The sequence below is a fragment of the Bipolaris maydis genome, assembly GCF_028858645.1.
Source record: "Bipolaris maydis strain C4 unplaced genomic scaffold PSV08scaffold_6, whole genome shotgun sequence".
Taxonomy (NCBI): domain Eukaryota; kingdom Fungi; phylum Ascomycota; class Dothideomycetes; order Pleosporales; family Pleosporaceae; genus Bipolaris; species Bipolaris maydis.
The window spans coordinates 699,519-718,249 of NW_027093862.1; the positions used below are offsets into that span (position 1 = coordinate 699,519).

The 18,731-nt window shown below is 48.7% G+C and overlaps 6 protein-coding genes across 6 annotated transcripts; 2 read left to right on the forward strand and 4 right to left on the reverse strand.

Moving 5' to 3' along the window:
- Positions 1 to 236: 236 nt before the first annotated feature.
- On the forward strand, positions 237 to 1,134 carry PSV08DRAFT_389451 (uncharacterized protein). Its single transcript, XM_066093495.1, has 2 exons — positions 237 to 453; positions 523 to 1,134. The coding sequence occupies exons 1-2, from the start codon at positions 328 to 330 to the stop codon at positions 886 to 888; spliced, it is 492 nt and encodes a 163-aa protein (XP_065949196.1). The 5' UTR covers positions 237 to 327; the 3' UTR covers positions 889 to 1,134.
- Positions 1,135 to 1,179: 45 nt separating this feature from the next.
- On the reverse strand, positions 1,180 to 2,098 carry PSV08DRAFT_292859 (40S ribosomal protein uS15). The gene is made up of 4 exons (XM_014225878.2): positions 1,886 to 2,098; positions 1,734 to 1,822; positions 1,480 to 1,616; positions 1,180 to 1,414 (listed from the first exon to the last, which is right to left on the reverse strand). The coding sequence occupies exons 1-4, from the start codon at positions 2,029 to 2,031 to the stop codon at positions 1,331 to 1,333; spliced, it is 456 nt and encodes a 151-aa protein (XP_014081353.1). The 5' UTR covers positions 2,032 to 2,098; the 3' UTR covers positions 1,180 to 1,330.
- A 1,357-nt stretch (positions 2,099 to 3,455) lies between these two features.
- Positions 3,456 to 4,752, forward strand: PSV08DRAFT_222030 (uncharacterized protein; the record flags this gene model as incomplete). The annotated part of the gene is made up of 1 exon (XM_014225879.2): positions 3,456 to 4,752. The coding sequence occupies one exon, from the start codon at positions 3,456 to 3,458 to the stop codon at positions 4,650 to 4,652; it is 1,197 nt and encodes a 398-aa protein (XP_014081354.1). The 3' UTR covers positions 4,653 to 4,752.
- A 2,486-nt stretch (positions 4,753 to 7,238) lies between these two features.
- PSV08DRAFT_292866 (carbohydrate esterase) lies at positions 7,239 to 8,534 on the reverse strand. The gene is made up of 2 exons (XM_014225880.2): positions 8,013 to 8,534; positions 7,239 to 7,954 (listed from the first exon to the last, which is right to left on the reverse strand). Exons 1-2 carry the CDS (start codon positions 8,461 to 8,463, stop codon positions 7,350 to 7,352), a joined length of 1,056 nt encoding a protein of 351 aa, XP_014081355.1. The 5' UTR covers positions 8,464 to 8,534; the 3' UTR covers positions 7,239 to 7,349.
- Positions 8,535 to 10,782: 2,248 nt separating this feature from the next.
- PSV08DRAFT_409347 (heterokaryon incompatibility) lies at positions 10,783 to 13,084 on the reverse strand (the record flags this gene model as incomplete). Its single annotated transcript, XM_014225881.2, has 8 exons — positions 10,783 to 11,061; positions 11,092 to 11,151; positions 11,243 to 11,505; positions 11,552 to 11,792; positions 11,866 to 12,213; positions 12,261 to 12,377; positions 12,427 to 12,951; positions 12,998 to 13,084. The coding sequence occupies 8 exons, from the start codon at positions 13,082 to 13,084 to the stop codon at positions 10,783 to 10,785; spliced, it is 1,920 nt and encodes a 639-aa protein (XP_014081356.2).
- An 804-nt stretch (positions 13,085 to 13,888) lies between these two features.
- PSV08DRAFT_246823 (uncharacterized protein) lies at positions 13,889 to 14,990 on the reverse strand (the record flags this gene model as incomplete). The annotated part of the gene is made up of 6 exons (XM_066092340.1): positions 13,889 to 14,091; positions 14,144 to 14,168; positions 14,274 to 14,597; positions 14,639 to 14,711; positions 14,767 to 14,823; positions 14,947 to 14,990. The coding sequence occupies 6 exons, from the start codon at positions 14,988 to 14,990 to the stop codon at positions 13,889 to 13,891; spliced, it is 726 nt and encodes a 241-aa protein (XP_065949197.1).
- Positions 14,991 to 18,731: the final 3,741 nt, after the last annotated feature.

Genomic DNA, 18,731 nt, shown 5'->3' on the forward strand with positions numbered 1-18,731 from the left:
GTTCTTTGGTCCGCAACTTAGATCAGTTTGAGTGATAGTCAAATATACAAGATTATTTTGCGGACATGACCTTCTAGTCTTTCTACACGTGACAAGAGTAATTAGAGACGTGACTTTAGATGTGAAGTGAAGTGAAGAAAGAAGCTGTCAAGGCAAACGCCGAGGCCAGCCCGCAATCCCCGAACGTCACAGCAGAGCTCAGAGCTACCACCCTCCAGAAACAATCCACACTACATCCCAGCACTCACAACCACTCTGACCACCCTACCAAAATCGCGCCATTACGCGTCAATTGATTGAAGAAACCACCACACAAAAATCCGCAAAATGACTGAACCATCCCCGAACCCTGCGCCAGAACACGACATGGACGCTCCGATCCTAAACGGCGAAGCCCAAATGCAACAGCAACTCGCAGACGTAGAAATGGCAGATTCTACAAGCGACCAACCGGTACTGTAACCCCCCTCCCTCCCTTGCTAGAAAAGAAGCCCTTGCTAACTCTACCAAAAAAACAATTAGCCTCAAGCAGAACCCTCACCTCCATCCCAAGCACCACCTCTCCAACAACCAACAACAACAACACAAACGCAACCCCCAACACCCTCTCAAACAACGACTACTACGCCCTCAGCGCCAGCGCCCAGCGCCCCAGCAGCACACCCGGCCACGGCACCCGCATCCTCGCGCAATTCGCCGCACCCGACGGCGCAGGCGCCCACGCAGCCGATTCCGCACGGGAGTCCGACGCGGGTGTATTTGAATCAGCATGTGACGCCGTATTTGCTCGAGGCGATGAAGCATCTTGCGACGCAGGAGCCGGAGAAGCCGTTGAAGTGGTTGAGCGAGTTTTTGGCGAAGAAGAGTGCCGAGGTTGAGGGGGCTTGAGAGAGAGAGTGTGTGTGTATGTGGGGGGAAATGAGATGAGTTGAGAAGAAGGTTTGGAGCGCGTGCGGGTATGGATTGGGGAGGAAGGGATAAGGGATTGGCAGAGGAAATGGAAAGCAAGCACGGCGGCAGGAGGGGTTTACCATGGTGTACAAAGAGGATACCAAGCAGGCATAGCTGGCGTTCATACAAGTTCCCAAGGCAGGCAGGCAGGCGGCATTTGCGAAAAAAGATACCCAGGTCAAACAAACATCAACATCACACACAACACACGCTCTGGCACCTTGATTGCAATTGGGTATAATTTCATCTTGAGATGATGCTTTTTGATTCATTCCGTATCGTGATGCTGCTAGATATCCGTAAAGCAAGCATCCATGCCCATAAACTCCACGTAAATGTCTTCCATCACGATTACCAGCCACACCAATCCTACATCTGCTTATGCGACGAGGGTAGAGGCGGTAGCGCTCTCGTACCTCCAGGTAGGGGGGAGGGCACCGACGGTCTTGTAGTAACGGGAGAGCTAAGAATTATTAGCTCGAGTCCTTTTTTTTCTCTCTTCCCACTTATATCTTCGGCTCAACTTACACGGTGGATACGGGACTCGATGAGAATGAGGCGGAACTTGCTGTCCCTGTCCTTGCGGTTGGTCTGGAGGTGCTTGCGGACGGCAACGGCCTTCTTGATAAGCATGTAGAGGTCCTCTGGGATGTCTGGGCTCAGGCCTTTATGCGCAAAATGTTAGCCTAGACCAACAAATGCAGATTTGTATAGCGCGCAGATGCTCACGCGGAGCAGAGCTGTGTCGACGTGCGCTTTTCATGTGTATAGGGCTATCGTACCGTTCGACTTGAGGATGCGGAGGATCTTGTTGCCGGTAACAACCTTGACCTGGGCGACACCGTGAGAGTCACGGAGGACCTCACCGATCCTGCACTCCTGTCAGTACATGCAATTCCTCCCAAAATCTCCTGTTGAAGTGGGTTCGGCTTACTGAGAAGGAGTAGCACCCTTCCTGGCGAGCTTGCAGATCTGGTCGACAACCTGCTCGGGGGTGGTCTTCAACCACGCAGGGGGGTTGCGAGAGTAGGGGATGGCAGAGGCTGATATGCCCTTTCCGTTGCTGTGAAGACGACCCATTTTGAATGAATGTACCGGGCGGCGAGCTGGTGGATTAGTACGGAGACGTGTGGAAGGCTTGAAGTCGTGTTGGAAGTTCGCGATCCAAGGACCAATTTCTCGCGGCTCGGCTAGGTGTGTGGTGGACCGTGCGCCGTTTTTAGCGTCAAAGCTCCTGCTGCCAGACAAAAAGTCTGTCGACCTCATCTTTTCACACTTCGCAGCTTCGGAACAACCACCATGCAGAAAGAGCCGTCTTTGTGCTTTGTTGCAGCCGGACGAGCTCCATGCTGATGGCGCTGTTGATACTGCTCTGCTGAAGCGCCCTACTAACACAGTTCGAGACAGGTCACATTCTCAAAGGTATGTTCATTCTTCCATCTCCTTTCTGCTACAGCACAGTGATGATCCACCAAAATTATTTTCTGATACCTCTTATTTTAGGCGAGGCCTTAACGGGTCTTGCCGGTGCATTCAACTTATATTCTGAAATATGCTATACCTATCTACTTCTTCACTTCAGACCTCGAAAGGAAACATGGACTGACTAGAAGCAGACTTTGAGATTACTGGTCGAGCGAGCTCTTGCCAAGTAGACGGTTTTCTACTGGTATTTGCTACGGTGCTTTGGGTGGCTCTTTATGTGCTACTCCTTGACGAGAATTTGCCTTGTTGCACTTTGAGCTGGAGATCGTCCTCGTCTCAGATAGGAGTTCGACACGGTTATGTAGCTACAATGTCTAATATAATCCATTTCGCAAGATTTCTTGATGACATTGATCGAGTGACGGCAGTGTGCTTGATGGACACGGGTTGTTCAGCACTAACTGCAGCCTCATTGTTCCTCTTGCATGCAGCGAAACTTAAAAGAAGCTACGTCAAGATACTTCCCAACTCTATACCTAAGCTTGTACTAGGTGCACCGACTCGCTCAGCCGTGTCAGGTCAGCTGATGACACCGGAAATGGAGGTTAAGTGGGTTAGGTTTACTAAACGAAGCTACATTTAGTACGAAGTATTACTATTGTGCTAAAGCCTGTTTTATCTAAAGCATAAATAGTAGAATACATATACTCCTTTTCTTACATACAAAATTAAGACACCTATATAGCTCCCATGAAAGGTAGAGGCCCACAGCGGAGCATGGGGTATCGATAGCGTCACGTGAGCCCTCTAGAACAATACCTCAGACTTATCATGCAAGTTCATATAATCAGCCCCAGACTGGTGCGCAAATAAAGTTTCATGCACACGCAAAAAGCTGTTTCCCCAACGTGTACAGTTTCAGCTGCAGCATTGTCCTCCGGCTCCGGTTCACATAGGCGCAACAGCGTGCGGCCCAAGCATACGTTACATACAATCGATGGCCTCAAGTAAGAGACATAAAACTACGGTGTATCAGCTCCTTAGCCAGAAAGTGACAAAAGGTCTTAGCCTCCGTAGCCATGAATGTCCTGCCAAAGGATGATTTGCCCGATTCGAAGAGTCCTAATCTCATCCTTCAACATCCGACTGAGGATGAGTGTATCACCATCTGGAACAACACTTCCGCTGAATGGATCGATTCTCTTACCCTTCCCCTCTATCTGAAAGAGTGTCGTCTCCTTAGAACAGTCCCTCTGGCTAGAAATGGGGGTATGACTACTTGGATTCTCGTCCACAAAGATTCCGTCCCAAACAAACGACATATCTTATGTTCGTGCGAAACTTTCAGGAAACAGTCTTTGACCAGTAACACACAAGGAGAAGTTAGCGATAGTATCGTACATGGAATTGCTAGCGTCTTCTGTGCACCATCGTACCGCCGTCGTGGTTACGCCGGTCGCATGATGCAAGAGTTGGTCAAGGAACTGTACAGATGGCAAACTGATAAATTTCCCTGCATTGGAACCACGCTCTACTCCGATATTGGGAAAGAGTACTACGCGAAGCTGGGATGGACTCCAAATATTACAAACTCACAAGTGGAATTTCCGCCGAAGCCCATCGTGTGGCCATCCCTGGTCAAGCCGATCCTGGAGAACGATCTTGACGACATCTGCAAGAGAGATGAAGCTTTGGTACGCTCTCAGATGTCAGTGCCTGCAGATGAGATCAAAAGCACACGTTTCACAATCGTACCGAACGTGGACCACATGGGCTGGCACATCGGAAAGGAACAATTTGCGACCGACTATCTCTTCGGAAAAACTCCAACTGCGAAGGGCGCCATCGCAGGATCTCCAGGCAAGCAAGTATGGGCAACATGGGTACACCGATATTATGGTTCCCTCGATGCCGAGAAGCCACGCAACGTTCTGTACATACTTCGGCTAGTCGTAGAGGCTGATGAAACGGCAACAAGGCTTCGCAGGGATGCTGTCAAAAGACCCGAAAAAGATGTCTACGACATGCAGATTGAGCTTTTGAAGGCTGTATTGCAAGCTGCGCAAGCTGAAGCTGCTGAATGGAAGCTCGACGTAGTGGAGCTGTGGGACCCAACGCCACTAGTATTGGGCATGCTGAAGGACAGCGGATTGGAACACACTGTCACAGAGCGGGAGAAGGATCACCTTGCTAGTTTGCTGTGGTACGACCAGCAGGGTGGAATGAGCAAAGAGCTGCCATTGTGGGTGAACAATGAGCACTATGCATGGCAGTAAGATATGCAGTGTTGGCCTAAGGAAACCTAGGTATAGTTTCGTATAGTAGCTTGATTAATCTAAATGAGCTTTGCGCATTGCATTGACGTACAATATCTTTGGAGATTATCATTGTTTCATTGTTGATATAACCGTCGAAAAAGGTCAAGATTGCAGTACATAATTAACGAATGCGTTATCTTTTAAACGCACGATGTGCAGTTGTGACGGTAGCTATGTTTAGCGATGCCAGTATTTCCGTGTCAAGTATCTTTGACTACAGGGCGAGTTCAGCTTCTTCAGCCTGCTACGCGTATCATCAACACTCTCCATCTAGTCGAGTTTTCAAAGTCATGCAGTATAATGTTGGCACAGTCGACTTTGCTCAACTATAGATTCTTACCAGAGAGTGCCCTGTCCATGCTGCCTGGCCGGTCATAGTATTCAAAAAGTCACATTTTGGAAATTTATATGATGTCGCCACTATGCCAGCCGGAAGAGCGCTCTCGATGGCTCAGCGTCTGGATCTTTGTGTTGAGATAGGCTCTGCCGTTATCAGTATGCATGCGAATAGTGAGTAATGAAAGCAACATTCTTTCGTTCAACTTGCTGAGATCTTGGTTGACATCATATACGGAGATTTGAAAACTGAAAATGTTCTTATGTTTCGGGATGAGAAAGAAGTCTACTGTGCAAAGGTCTCAGATTTCGGTTATTTCACCAGGTTCTTGAAACCCGACGAGGTCTGCCCCATGCCTAGATCACAGCCCTGGGACGCACCCGAACATCACTTCAACATGTTCACCATCAACCGATGCACAAAATATGGATATATTCTCCCTCGGTCTGGTTTGTTGTTGTTGGATCCTTTTCGAGAAGCATCTTGCTCGGGTGGCCCCACTACCAGCAAGCCTAGAATGGGCCGAAGACGTGCTTGTCTCAAAGAAAAGTTTAGACTGCAGCAAGGAGTCCATGAGTGAGCTGAAACGACTCAAAATGATCTTAACCTTCGCTGGACTGCTCTTGGCGAGAGGCCGAACCTAAATAAGCAATGTTCAAATTTCTCCGGGAGAGTTTAAGCTACGAACCAGATTTGCGGGGCTTTCCAGCTTGCTATTTGCACCAAAACTGGATCTAGAGCTCCCAAAAACAACGCCCATGCATTTCGACTTCTTTCCCAGTGTCAAAAAACGTCAGAAGATCTTGAAAGAGCTTTGAAGAAACTCAACACCGTGGACGGTCCTCAAACAGCCAATAACCCCACAACATGGCACATATTACGCAACGCTCACAATATAAAGTTGATCAATCTAGCCAAACAATACACACAATTGGGTGGGATTCGTGTGGCAGTGGAGGAGTTCAGCAAAGAACTAGCTGACATCGAGTACACCCTAGGAAGGAAAAATGGGGCAGTCTTGCTAAGACATGGCGGCTGACTCTAGACAAGATCATAGAATAGTTTTTGAGTTGTGTGCTAAATGATCGATAAAAGGGCTACAAGGACGATGTAGGTAGCCGAAACTAGCACCTGCTTCGCGGAAGCAGATTTCCCGTTTCGGGAGATGGGAAACATTCCAGCATGACAAGAGACGGCGGAGCGGACGAGAGAGAACTTGCTGTCACTCGTTCCGGTACCACAAAGACCGCTAAACTATCTGCTTTCAGTATCGCGCACCCCGTAGCAAGAGTGTTCTTTTTTGGAAGGCAGAAAGGAGAAGGATCTACTTGCGGTTACACTCCTTCGGGGGCTGCGCAGCAAATCACCCCGAAAACAGTGGAGCTCGAATGATTTCTTTAATCTACAATAAGCCACAAATCAGGGGGCTGACATGAAAAAACCTCCTACTAACCTTGACAGTCAAACCGCTCTACTAATTTTAGCAAAAGACGGCCTGGCTCACCAATCGTTTCCCTCCACTAGGGCAAAGAGGCGTGATAAACCACTAACATAATAGGCGCCGTGATCCCCCGATGCAGACAACTGCCGGCCGGAACGTGTTTGGTTCTGTCTCTCGTAAATTCCGCCCCCCCCTCAAGCATGTAAGACTACGTACTCGTCGGTTTTATACTTTGCACAACCAAGCCGTCGGTACTACCGAGCTCGCCCCTCCCTACATGGCTCAACACTGCTACACACTCAGTTTCACGCAGATTCAGTATATCAGTCATGCGCATAATATATACACTGCCCCGCCTTCCCCCCCCAATTTATAGTAATAAGTGTTTTTGTCGGTATTACGTGCCTTTTAGAATTGCGTGAGTAGCCATACGTACCATGCTGGATAGGTTCAACACCAAGAACCCAGACGTCATACCTGATATAAATTAGCGGTCTTGTGCGGGAACTTTTCAGCGCCAGGATATGATACATTTAGCAGGGGATTTGCTGGAGTTTCGCAGGATAAGGGGTCTCTATCCAGTAGATTGTGTTGTCGAGATTTATTCAGGAAACTAGATACAGGGGGGCGGCTCCTCTCACAGGGAAAGGTTTTACACGTTCCAGGCTGGAGGCTTAATAGATTGGACCATAGCCGTCTTTGTAAGAATTCACAGGGCACTTTACAGAACAGACGGAAAACACTCATCATGCACGAAAAGCAAAAGTTCAGGCAGATGTGGACGACAGAGGTCATTCCTTTTAATAATATCTTCATCGATCTACACCCATCTACTTCTATTACGTCTACTCCGCTACACCTTCCAACCTTGTTACGCTTAAGCGTAGACATATTCGACCTTGATGTTGGTAACGCACACATCGTTCCATGGCTGAGGAGCCGTGAAGGGAGCAACGTAAACTGGAGACGTGGGAGCAGCGTGATGAGCGGCGGCAGTGGAGGAACCAGTGGAGGAACCAGTGGAGGAACCAGGAACACGGGAGGGGTAAGGAACAGTAGCGTTTGAAGATCCAACAGAGGCGACGACAACGGAAGAAGCAGCCGCAGAGCCAGAGGAAACAGCAGCGCTTGAGGATGCAACAGCGGCAATGGTAACAGACGAGGCGACGGCAGAAGAAGAAGCGCTGGGCGAAGGTGTGGGAGCGTCACAGAGAGGGGCGACGGCATTGATCTTGTTAACGGCCCAGGTGGAGGCGTCGCCGGTGTACAGCTCAAAGTAGCTCAAGTGCTTGGAGAGGTCGTCGCCGTTGGCACAGATGGGGTCTCCCTTGGCGCAGTAAGAGCGCAGGACGGATGAGTAGCGGTTCAGGCGGGAAAGAGAGGGCTCGGGGCGACCGCTCTTCTGTAGACCAGCGCCGTCAAGAACGTTGTATGGCTCGTTAGCCTCGTGCAGGACATCGCCCCAGAGGAGAGCAGCAGCAACTAAGTTGCCATATTAGCACAGTCCAAGGTTCGAGTGTGTCGTGTCAAGAATACTTACTGGCATTACCAGGAGCCGTGGTAGGGTCAAGACCGGTGGTGAATTGGGAGCATCCACCAGGTCCAGCAAGGATATCACCCATGATCCAGGCACCCTGAGAGTAGCCATTGAGGATAAGGTGCGTGCAAGGGCACTTCTTGTTGAAAGCCGTGATCTGGGCTTGACCGTTGCGGACTCCATCGGCAATTTGTGGGCAGTAGTCGCCGCCATAGGGGAAGACAACCTCGATGTAGTCGCAGGTCTTGCCCTCAGCCCTCAGTTTGCCGCAGGTAGCTTCGACGAAGGGAAATGTACGTGAGTCATGGTACGGCGCATTGTTACCGCGGGCCATGAAGATGACAACATCGGCGCAGGGAGCGTCGAGCTTGGGGGCTGGGCCTGAGACTTGTTGAGCGACGGCGACGGAGGCGACAGCGCTGAGCGCGAGAAGGTTGCGGATGATGGAAGACATTATTAAGAATTAAAGAATGGTATTAGTTGGTCGTGGAAAAGCGAGTGTACTGGTTAAGTTGCGAGGTTGGAAGACCTGTGAGAAGAGAAAGTCGGCTTGGCTTTGGGGAAACAGAGTTTAATAGGAGCGTCCATTTTGCATTTCAGCCGAACTGGGTGTCGAGTCGGCTCAACTCCGCAGAAACGGGCGGAAAAGGGTGGTGTGCCTGACTAGATACGAGTTAGATCCCGTTTTGGATGAGCTACTGTGGTCGAATGGTGAATTCATGTGTATAAGCACTAGCAAGGGTGTAATACAGAACGGGGTAAAAGACAGAACTATACTGTATATAGTAGCCGCTAGGCCAGAAACGTAGCATTGTCCTGTATTCAATCATCCGAAGATGAGTCTGATCGGCATTTTAGCGTCTCCACTGCTGCACAAAGTGCACGCCCTTGGCCGCCGTGTCTATCTTGGGTCGTGCGCTAGCAGAAGCGCGGACAAAGGTCGTATTATTGAGATTGAGGCTACTAATAAGGTTTTGGAGGGTGACTCAGGGGCCGAATGTCCCCTTGATGGATACCGGCACACTCTGCTATGTTTGCGCAAGGGGTCAACGGGACACGGATAGTGACTGGTTAGCGCAGTCGTGAATGATGCTTCGGGGAGGCAGAGATGATCTGAGAGGTTGCCGTTGATGCTTGCCTCGAGGCTAATTTCTAGCTCAGGGGATCAAGCAAGAACTAAGAAAAACGCTAGCGTTGGCGTCAATAACCGACCTATGAGCTTGTCTTAGATAAGACTTGGTGCACGTTCCCTCGACCAACCCGAAATGTCTTGGCTTTCGCCACTGCATGAAGAGCATGCATACTGCCTGAAGCACCACCAACACTAGGCTGGCATAAGTACATGCTATCCTGCCGACCTCCCGTGCCGACCTCTTCGCAACCCACAGCTCTTGCCAATCTATACTTCAAAAAGAGCAGAGACATACATGATCCGCCGGTGGACGACGACTTGACGGCGTCGCCACCTTGAGCCTCGGAAGGGGTGGCATACGAAACCCCTCATCTCTCGCTCCGTATCGAATATAGCAACACGGATGGGCCGATACCGTCAAATCACTTACACGAGTCCATACGCAGCATATCCGAGTCGATAACCTCATCCATTGGGATATCAAGACTGCCTCTATGACAGCCGGCAGCACAAGAATCGCTGCCTTCCAGGGGCCATGTACACATCAGTGTGCGTGTGTGTGTGTGACATAAAATGGACTGTGAGCTGCCTGTATCCGGTTCTCCGCAAGCTTATAAGGGGTGGGGCCTCAGTTGTAGTATAAGGGAGTTATGTCAGCCTCCAGAGCAGGCTAGCAGTACTGTGATGTACTCAGCACAACCTACAGCATTATAGATACAGTTGGTGCCTAAGCAAGCATACGAGCGTACGCATGACGGAGGATGCTTTGTTGCTTCAAAGGCTGTTAGAAGCGGCAAACGAGATTCAGGTGGAGGCGTGGCACAGCTGCAGCAGTTGGAAGCGTCCGATTGCCGCGCACTTGCAGCAAAGAACCCGGAAACAGTATCTCGCTATCTAAGTAGTTGATCGGACAAGAGAACTTGACGTCTCCTGCCTGTTGAACACAATCGCCCTTAGACCTTCTGTTTGCGGCAAGTGGGAGTCGGACAAAACAGGAAGCAAGCAACTCGAAATAGGGGGTTTAGCCGCGTCATTCAGCCGCGTCATTCCCTGTACTACCCTTTGGCGCAGCAAGGTCGAATACGCGCTGACAAAAACCGCCAGCAGCTGGCTTAACTAGTAGCATTGCTCTGTTAATCATACTTAGCCATCGACCCGAGTCGCCATCCCTCTTGCGCGCCCTTGGCTTGCCCGGTGCAGCAGCCCTGCTCTTGAATCGTCAGAGCCAAGCTGCTGTGCCTCTTCCGCCCTTTGCGGCGTCACGGCGTCAGATGTTGTGGCTGGGCATGCTCACCAAGGCTCCCCGAGCGTCGTCGGGCTTACTTAGTCAGACCAAAGGACGATCCGTTCGTAGGTGAGCTTGCAACCTTAATGTCACATCCGACAAGTTGTACACCAGAAGCACATGTCGCGATAGCTATGTATACTCATAAAGATGTGGCCATGATGAGTAGCAGCCAACTCAGCACTGCACCAGGCGGGCATGCAGAACAATAGTTCCTCCACGAGTCAACAGTGTGGAACCAGGGGTTTGCGACAAACTGTGCTTAGCTCCTCCTGAAGCCTCAGCGGCTATATTATTTGTGTTTCCTTCCATCTATAAACACACACAGCCCCCCCCCCCCCCCCCCAAACGATTTTTCAGTCAATCTCTATCGTCTTGAACTCCAAATCGGGTAAATCGAGGTCTTCTCCTGCCATAAACCCATGGCAGTAAGCCTCGCCAATAAACTCCCAGGTTTGCGGGTTCGTAAGATGCGGTCTAAATACGTAAGGCTGCTCCGCTCCTGCAACAATCATGACAACGTCGCTTTTCTGCACCGTCCACGGCCCCGTACCTAGGTACTTGTTCTTCGTCAGGAATAAACACCGCTGCAGATATCTCGTCTCGAATACGTTTTCGTATGGTGGAGGATAGGCCTATTCCTTATACCGCACCTCAAAACGGACATGGTACCTAGCTTCAGCAAAGTTTCGTCGACTTAGCAGCTCGTGCCTTTCCCGAATCTCCTGGCATAGGGGATAATTTTTCAGAGTCGAAAGTATCAATAAACTTGCGAATCATGTTGATTCTCCGTTTGGCCCTGGCTCGGAGTCTAACGGCAAGAAATCCGCGATTTTCGAGACCTGCCTGATCGTTTTCATTGAACTGCATTTCATCGTTTGCCAGTATGTGTCGTCCGGCATGTTGGTCCGTAGAAAGCCGTAGTATCCACCATGACACCGAACCAATCGAGGAAGTCGCTGTTTTTTTCAATTCAGTCACACAGTCTTCGCCACGTGAGCTCACGGCAAATCTCTCGCCTGAGATTAGGGTTTTCCAAAAGGCAGTAACTGTGTCTTCGTCCGTAGGCTGATAGTGATCTTCAGCGAGGATGGGGGAGATTGAGTAAGGTCCAATAGGTATTACCAATGTCCTTGACATCTATGCAATCCCCAACGTGTTCAATGACATCAAGGACTGCTGCCTTGACTCGCAATGATCGACCGCCGTGATGGAAACTGAATTTCGCCTCCATTGATCCGGATGGCTTGGAACAATCGAAATGCTTGTTCTCGTCATGCCATAGTATGTCACGGAAGGGCAGGGGTCGAGTTTCCGTTATGAGATCTAGTACCCACGAAGGTAGTCCTTGGATCAAGTCGACACCCTTCATCAACTTTTTTAGTAGAGGCGACGGGAAATCTAGGGTGACTCTCACACCTGTCTCGTAACTGTCCAACAAGAGAAAGTAGGTGAATACCAGTTGGACCTTTGAGCATTTGTGCGGCGCAATCGCAGTAGATGTCAATGATGCATCTACTGTAGTCCACTTTATACCCAATCGGCGGGGATATTGAGACGACCGAGAAGAACTTGTCGTGGGCTTTAGTAGTTTTCCGTCTTCGTATCTCCAGAATAGCGTCTTCGAGCGGACATGGCGTACCGGTTTGGAATTTTTGTCTGGTGTTGTGTGCACATCTAAGACTGCTGAGTGCCATGCTGAACGATCCAGCAAGAAGATCCGGACCTCTCGTCTTTGATTCGGCTCTGTTGTAGTTTTGTTCTGTCGATTCAAGCTTTTCGGCTATCTCTAGGATACGTACGTAGGGGGTTCTTGATCGCCGAGCAAGAACACCATTTTCTTTGCTAGAACCACCTCTTGTAGTGTCCAGACGCGCTCAAAAAAGCCTCGAGTGAATATCCAATAGAATGCTGGAAGGTATGCCAGCAGGTTTAGTAATCTCAGCATATCCTTGTAGTTATGGGTTTTTTTTTGCAGTTTTCTGGTATAACGCAAGGACCTTCTCTTGTTCTGACTTTGGCATTGACATTGCCTGTTGGACCCACCTTGCAGCTATGCCGGAAAGCAGACTGCATCTCCCTAGCCAAACAACTACTGTTTTTGCAGAGCCAAAAATAGATTCCATGTTGCTGACTTGAGCACTCTTTTCAGCCTTCCGTTTTTTCTTCTCATCATCGCTCATGTCCTTGCTATTTGCTTGATCAATACAGATGGCATCAATCCAGATCGATGTGCCTCTGTTCAGGGATCTCAGCTGGAACAGCGCGTTGTGGAGATTCTGATGCACCTTAAGCGTTTTTCCATTACATATTATCGTGCGCATTCTTCCCTCAGTCGGGCTTCCGGTATCTCTGTCGATGTACCAAGTGTAGGATAGAGCCTCGAAATCGGTTATCTTGTCCAGTTCTTCTTCGACAGAACACCGGATTAGGTAGTCCCACGTCGGCGGTTGGATAGTGACAAGCCTGGGGTTTCTATTGTTATCCTTGAGTCGTTGGTGCTTAAACCTAGGAAGGTAAAAGTCCTGCAAATATCAGTAGACGAGGGTTGGTTTAGATCGATTTCCTTACCACAACCACCGCAGAGCAAAGACGTATCAATGGCTCAATGAACCAACAAAAGAAGGAACAGACTTTGTCAATTCCGCGATGAAGCATGGTGAGTCAACAGCCAAACCACTTGTGCAAGAGACAATGATCGCGCGTCCAAAAGATGGAAAGGAGGTCGAGTTATCCCTGGATGGATCGTTCAATACCAGGTGCCGGTGTAGAGGTGTGGCGTGAGAGACAGAGCTCGTCCCTCAAATAAATAGCAAATTTGTAATTCGGCAGCGTAGGAGGTGTGTTGGCGAACTTCCCTTATGTCAGCCTCCCTGTTCGCAGTGGCCATCCCTCTTGCAGGTGTAGAGACTCTTAGATTGCCACGCAGCGATCTATGGTGCCGCGCTAAGCTATACCTATTCTAGGCATTGGAAAGGAAGAATGACAACATAGTCTAGGGAATCCAAATATTATACAATGAAAGACGTTTATGATCTTCCTTAGACGAGCTCAAAATTTTCAACATTAACCAAAAGCAAACACTCGAGCAACTAAATGCAGATCCTTTAAACTTCCTTGCTTGACCACTTTTTTAGACGGCAGCTATAAAGAGAGAGACGGGCCAATAAGACCTCACAGCTGTGTAACTCTGACCCCGGGCAAAGTTTCCAAACTGCTTTTCAACGCCAAGTATCAGGATATTCCTTTTGCCATCGGAGGACCATCTCCTAATATGGAAAAGAAGTGGGGGGAAGATACAAGTCGGCACTGTATCTGGCAAACGGTCTCAGGGAGGATTCATTGAGCATGAACGGGTATGCAAATTTTTGGGACATGAGCAACTTTTAGGACAAATCTTCTACACTGACTCTCTGGCGTCTCCATGAGGAAGACGGAAAAAAAAGACGACTGCTCTCGTTTTCATGAAGATGCTACAATTCGCATCGTCCAGAATTCGTAACAGTGTGGCAAGTAGGTAAATGGCATTTTAAAATGACCCTGGTCGCCCCAATCGCTTCCCCACGAGTTTCGCACAATGAACACCTTCTCTTCCTTGTTGCAGCCGACAGCCATGAGCGAATGTGTGTGTTCGCCATTTGCCTTGTCTTCTCTCGTTGGCAATTCTGTGTAGAGGGTCAGTCTGCGAGTTGCTAAAACGATGTAGACGAAATGTACTTAGTTTGAAGTCCGGTCCTTCCAGCTTGTTACGTAGGTTGTATGTTTTCATCAAAAACACAAAAGGATACTTCTCGTTGAAGCATTTCAAGAGATCAGACAACAGTGACTTTTGGTTACTGTGACAAACCGAATAGTAGTTTGCCGTATGCTTGAGAGCAAGTTTTCCGACCGTTTTAGGCGGCAACTTTGCTGCCTTTGCTCCGGGTACAAAGTAACAGCTCTTCTTATTGTACTCTGCCACTTCGTACGACCAATCTTGCTCAGAACAGACTCCATGAGAATTTGCCTTTAAGGAATGGAGGGCATCTTTAAGGCCAACGTCGACGTTCATCCGGACGGCGTTTGGAATGGTTGATACGCTCCGGGCGTTGTACCAGATGAAGAGCCTTGATGGATCGAACTCGGTGTGCAGTTTCTTGTAGACACCATACTCGAATGCTCCCGCGACAGACTGCCATCAAATAAAATCGAGAGAAATGTTGTCGAGCTTACTGATTGCCCATCGTCCTCATCTTCGTCAAGTTGCTCTTCAATCAGCTCCCTGTCAGAGTGATGTGCAGATGTGCTATGTTAGATGTCAGATATAGCAAGTCGTTCTCATTGTCCCCAAGGGGGCTTACCTGCCCCCTCTCAATAGTGTTGCAGCACCTTGTCCTCCACTCAGGATTATATTCTCGCTGGCGTTGAAAGCAGCGTCGATAGCATTCTAAATTGGCGTGGGTATCAGATTTTTGATACCAATAGCGTAGAGGACACCGTTGTGAGTCCGATGGGCAACGTTAACTGCCTGGGCGGCTAACTCGGCGTTTTCATCAGTGGCATCTGCTAAGATGTTGAAGAACATATTGGACCACTGATTGAGGAAATAAGGGCAGTATTATGTGTACGAAGACAGAGGGGAACGGGATTGAAGTGGATTTGGCTTTGAAAAAAGTCTTGACAATAACAGTGAACAGATCTTTTATACGCAACATGTATTATTGGCATGGTCACGAGAAGTCAGTTGAACTAGGGTAAATTTCTCAACGGCTGCCTAGAGGGCAAACCTTAAAATCACTTCGGCCTGACGAGTGGGGATAATAGAAAGGGTATATGAGTAAGTTGTTGATCTTTTACCCCCCTCGAAGTGCTTCTCGCAGGTTGATGTTTGTCACATCCTCCCCCAAGCCGGCAAGCCGGAGACACTGAAGGCCCACTCTCGCGCCGCAAAACTTCTGCCCTCCCAACTGAACTGAAACATGTCCATCCGACTACAGCTCAGTGTGTGGCAATTCAATGATCAGCGCCAATGGCGGACCGTTCCGGCACGTGTGATGCGAGGCATACTATGACCCAAGATGGCAGATATGACGACTGACTCACCAGCGCACAGCGAGCAAGGCTGGGTTCGTGCATCGTGGCAGCAATGAACGGAAGACGTATTGGAACAATCAAATGAATATGCTTCGAGATTTCAAGAAACAAAATCCATCAAATTTCTGGGCCCCGTGTTTTTTGCTTTGTCATTAGCAGCTTTGTATCTTCATTCATGCAATTAATTCAGTCGCGACCGCAGGCACCTACATCCCAATCCGAACACGCTACTGCAAGTGAATCGCAGTGACATTGATTTGCTCCCACGGTGACTTGGGCTGTGGGCTGGAGGCCGGTAAGGCCGCTAGGCCTGGCTGCCTTCTACCCACCATGGGGCACTCGTTTACTGGAAGTCGTCTTCTGGAATAGTCTAGTCGTTACAAATGTCAGCACTATCAATCTATTGATCGACGCCACTAGCCGGTAATGCGGCTCGAATGATGGTGATCTGAACCTAAGGACGAAGCGCCTGGTTTCTCAACAGTTCCTGACTCTGAGGTCACGATGTTGGACACCAGCACACAAACATGAAAGCTGGGCTGGCAGCCAAAGAATTCAAGCCACTAACTTGGAGTTGCCTACCCTTTCGTTGCTGCCTCGTCGGCTAATCTGTCTTGCCAATTATTCTACTGTGTTTGCTCGCGTAATTGTCAGAGCCTAGCCTTCTCTAACCTCCTTACCAGTGTTGGCGAGTTCAGTATGTCACGGCCGGGACGGCCACCAAAAACGGACAGTATATATCAAAACAGTATGGTACAAGTGTCTATCCCGAGACTGCGGGAGGTGAGCTAAAGTACAGGATCCCAGCCAAGGCGCTATACCCAAACAGGCTGAGTCAAAGGCAGCGTCATAACACAGTATGTCACAAGGCGATGCTGTATTTGTACTTGGACTGCACCGCTAGAGGCGAAAGGTTACTGTCTTATCCCTACAATGTAAGAGTTGACGAATCATAACTTCATGACTCAACGCTGAAGCAAAACATTTCCCCTTAGGTCCTATTTATGATGTTTCATGTCGTCACTTAAAGAGAGAAGATATAGCAGAGATCTGGATTTCTTAAGGAGACTAGCGTCTACCCCTACAATGTCGTTTAAAACCGTGAACGAAAAGAGCTGTCAAGCTGTTGAGAATCCTTAGATAACTTCTCGCAACACTGACAACTCCTTCTCGTGATCCATGTCATCAGAAGAGTCGAATTGTAATTCAACTTTCTTGGTTACTGATACACCATCGGAAAAAGTGTGAGTATGGCGTCGAGTGATGGTTGGCATTGTAGCGTGTTACTATGACGCTGCCTTTGACTCAGCCTGTTTGGGTATAGCGCCTCGGCTGGGATCCTGTACTTTAGCTCACCTCCCGCAGTCTCGGGATAGACACTTGTACCATACTGTTTTGATATATACTGTCCGTTTTTGGTGGCCGTCCCGGCCGTGACATAGGGATGAAGAGATACAGGGTATTATGATTTTGATAATATTGCTATTCTGAGGTAAGCATGTGCACAGTGTTCTTAGCTTAGGGACATTCCTATTTCTCGAGGTGTTGTACGTATGGTTGGAACTCTCTTGAAACTGTGATGGCAACAACGATCGCGACGACTCTAATGTACTTTATACACAAAGCAGATTTTATCATTTACGTCACCAAAACGAAAATCGAGGTCCACGCTTTAGACTTATCAGCAGTATTTCCAAGCAATCTAGATTAGCTATCAGCCAGAAGCCACTTGAAAGGAGGACTACAAGGTGTTAGTGATAGGACAGCTAGACATGTATGAGGCTGTTTTAGTCTCACCGGAAGACTTCACAGCCTCCAAGGTGCACATGAAGGCTGCTATATAGCCAACCATATTGGCTCTGTTTTACTTTCAATAGTCCCCCCTCGTATCTGCACGAGCTGCTTCCTCCTGCTTCTTCTCCCATAGACTGGCAGCCAATTAGCAAAGAGAATCTGGGATCGAGAAGTGGAAAGGAGGACATCCCGTTTATGGGTAGGCCTTACTTCTAGCAACATAACCAACTAAGGGCGGATGCAGTCTAAGAACTTGAGAATCATGAAGATGCGGTTGGCTCGATGAGGTCGCTGAATCAGTTAGCAGAGACAGCAACCACAGGCGTCGGAGCTTGAGGGCATGATGGTACAGAAGGGGGACACATTGGGAAGCTGCATAAAGAGAGCTAGCAATTTGATTAATCGTATTGCAAGTTCTCCCTGTGCATCTCGTCTGCATCTATTGTGCAGTGCTCATAATCTTGGAGGTGCTGGAAGCGCATGGAGGCATGCTAAAACTTATTACGATAATAGAGCATGGTTTATCAAGAGACATCGCGCGGAAAAGCGCAGCATCATCGATGAAAAGAAGGTGGGGCTCTGATGGCAGCCTTCTGTAGCGCAGGTGTAAGGTGGGCTAAGCCATGACAGCCCTGGGCAGCCACAAGTCCTTCCCTTCAACGAAGAAGTGACTTTATCCTATGGCATCTCGTGCGCGCCGGAGCAAAGGCGTCCTGCATCTTCCTACTAGATTAAGGCAGCCAAGCCTTTTGGTGAAGCGATTCCACCTTGTACAATTAATCCGCAAACGATGCGTTGATATCGCAGCACTTGAAAGACGGAATTGATCTGGCGAAGCCATCACTAGCGATTATCTTTGAAGCAACACCCCTAGGTGTGATACCAAAATGGTTTAGTGGAAGTACAGTATGTCGCTTACACATTATCTTGAGATGTAGCCTGCGCGAAGCGTTAGTGAATATAGTGATAGTCGTGGGCTCTGTGAATATTAACTAAGAGGCAACACCACTAAATATACATGGATACAGCACCGTGAGTTTTAATATATCGAGCGAGATCTCTAGCTATTATTTCTAGCAGTTAAATGTAGTGTACTATAATACGGGTTTTCGGTTTAGTATATTGGTAGACAGGATGTGTATATACTGTGGCACGATAAAGGATCAAGCCCAAAAGATTAAGGGGCGACCAGCAATCGAGCTGGTATAACAGAGGTGAAATCTAATCATTATATTGTATTGAGTCAAAAAGGTAGTCTATCTACTCTGAAAAGAAAACCCAATGTAGATCCGCGGCCTGATCACGTGATGCTCACCACAGTACTAAGCTAGGCCTTAGGTAACTATATTTCTATAGAGCTCACGTGATGCTATCGGAATCACACGCGTCGCAGCAAGTTCCCAACTTTTGTGGTAGCTGGTAGTGACATAGGTGTATT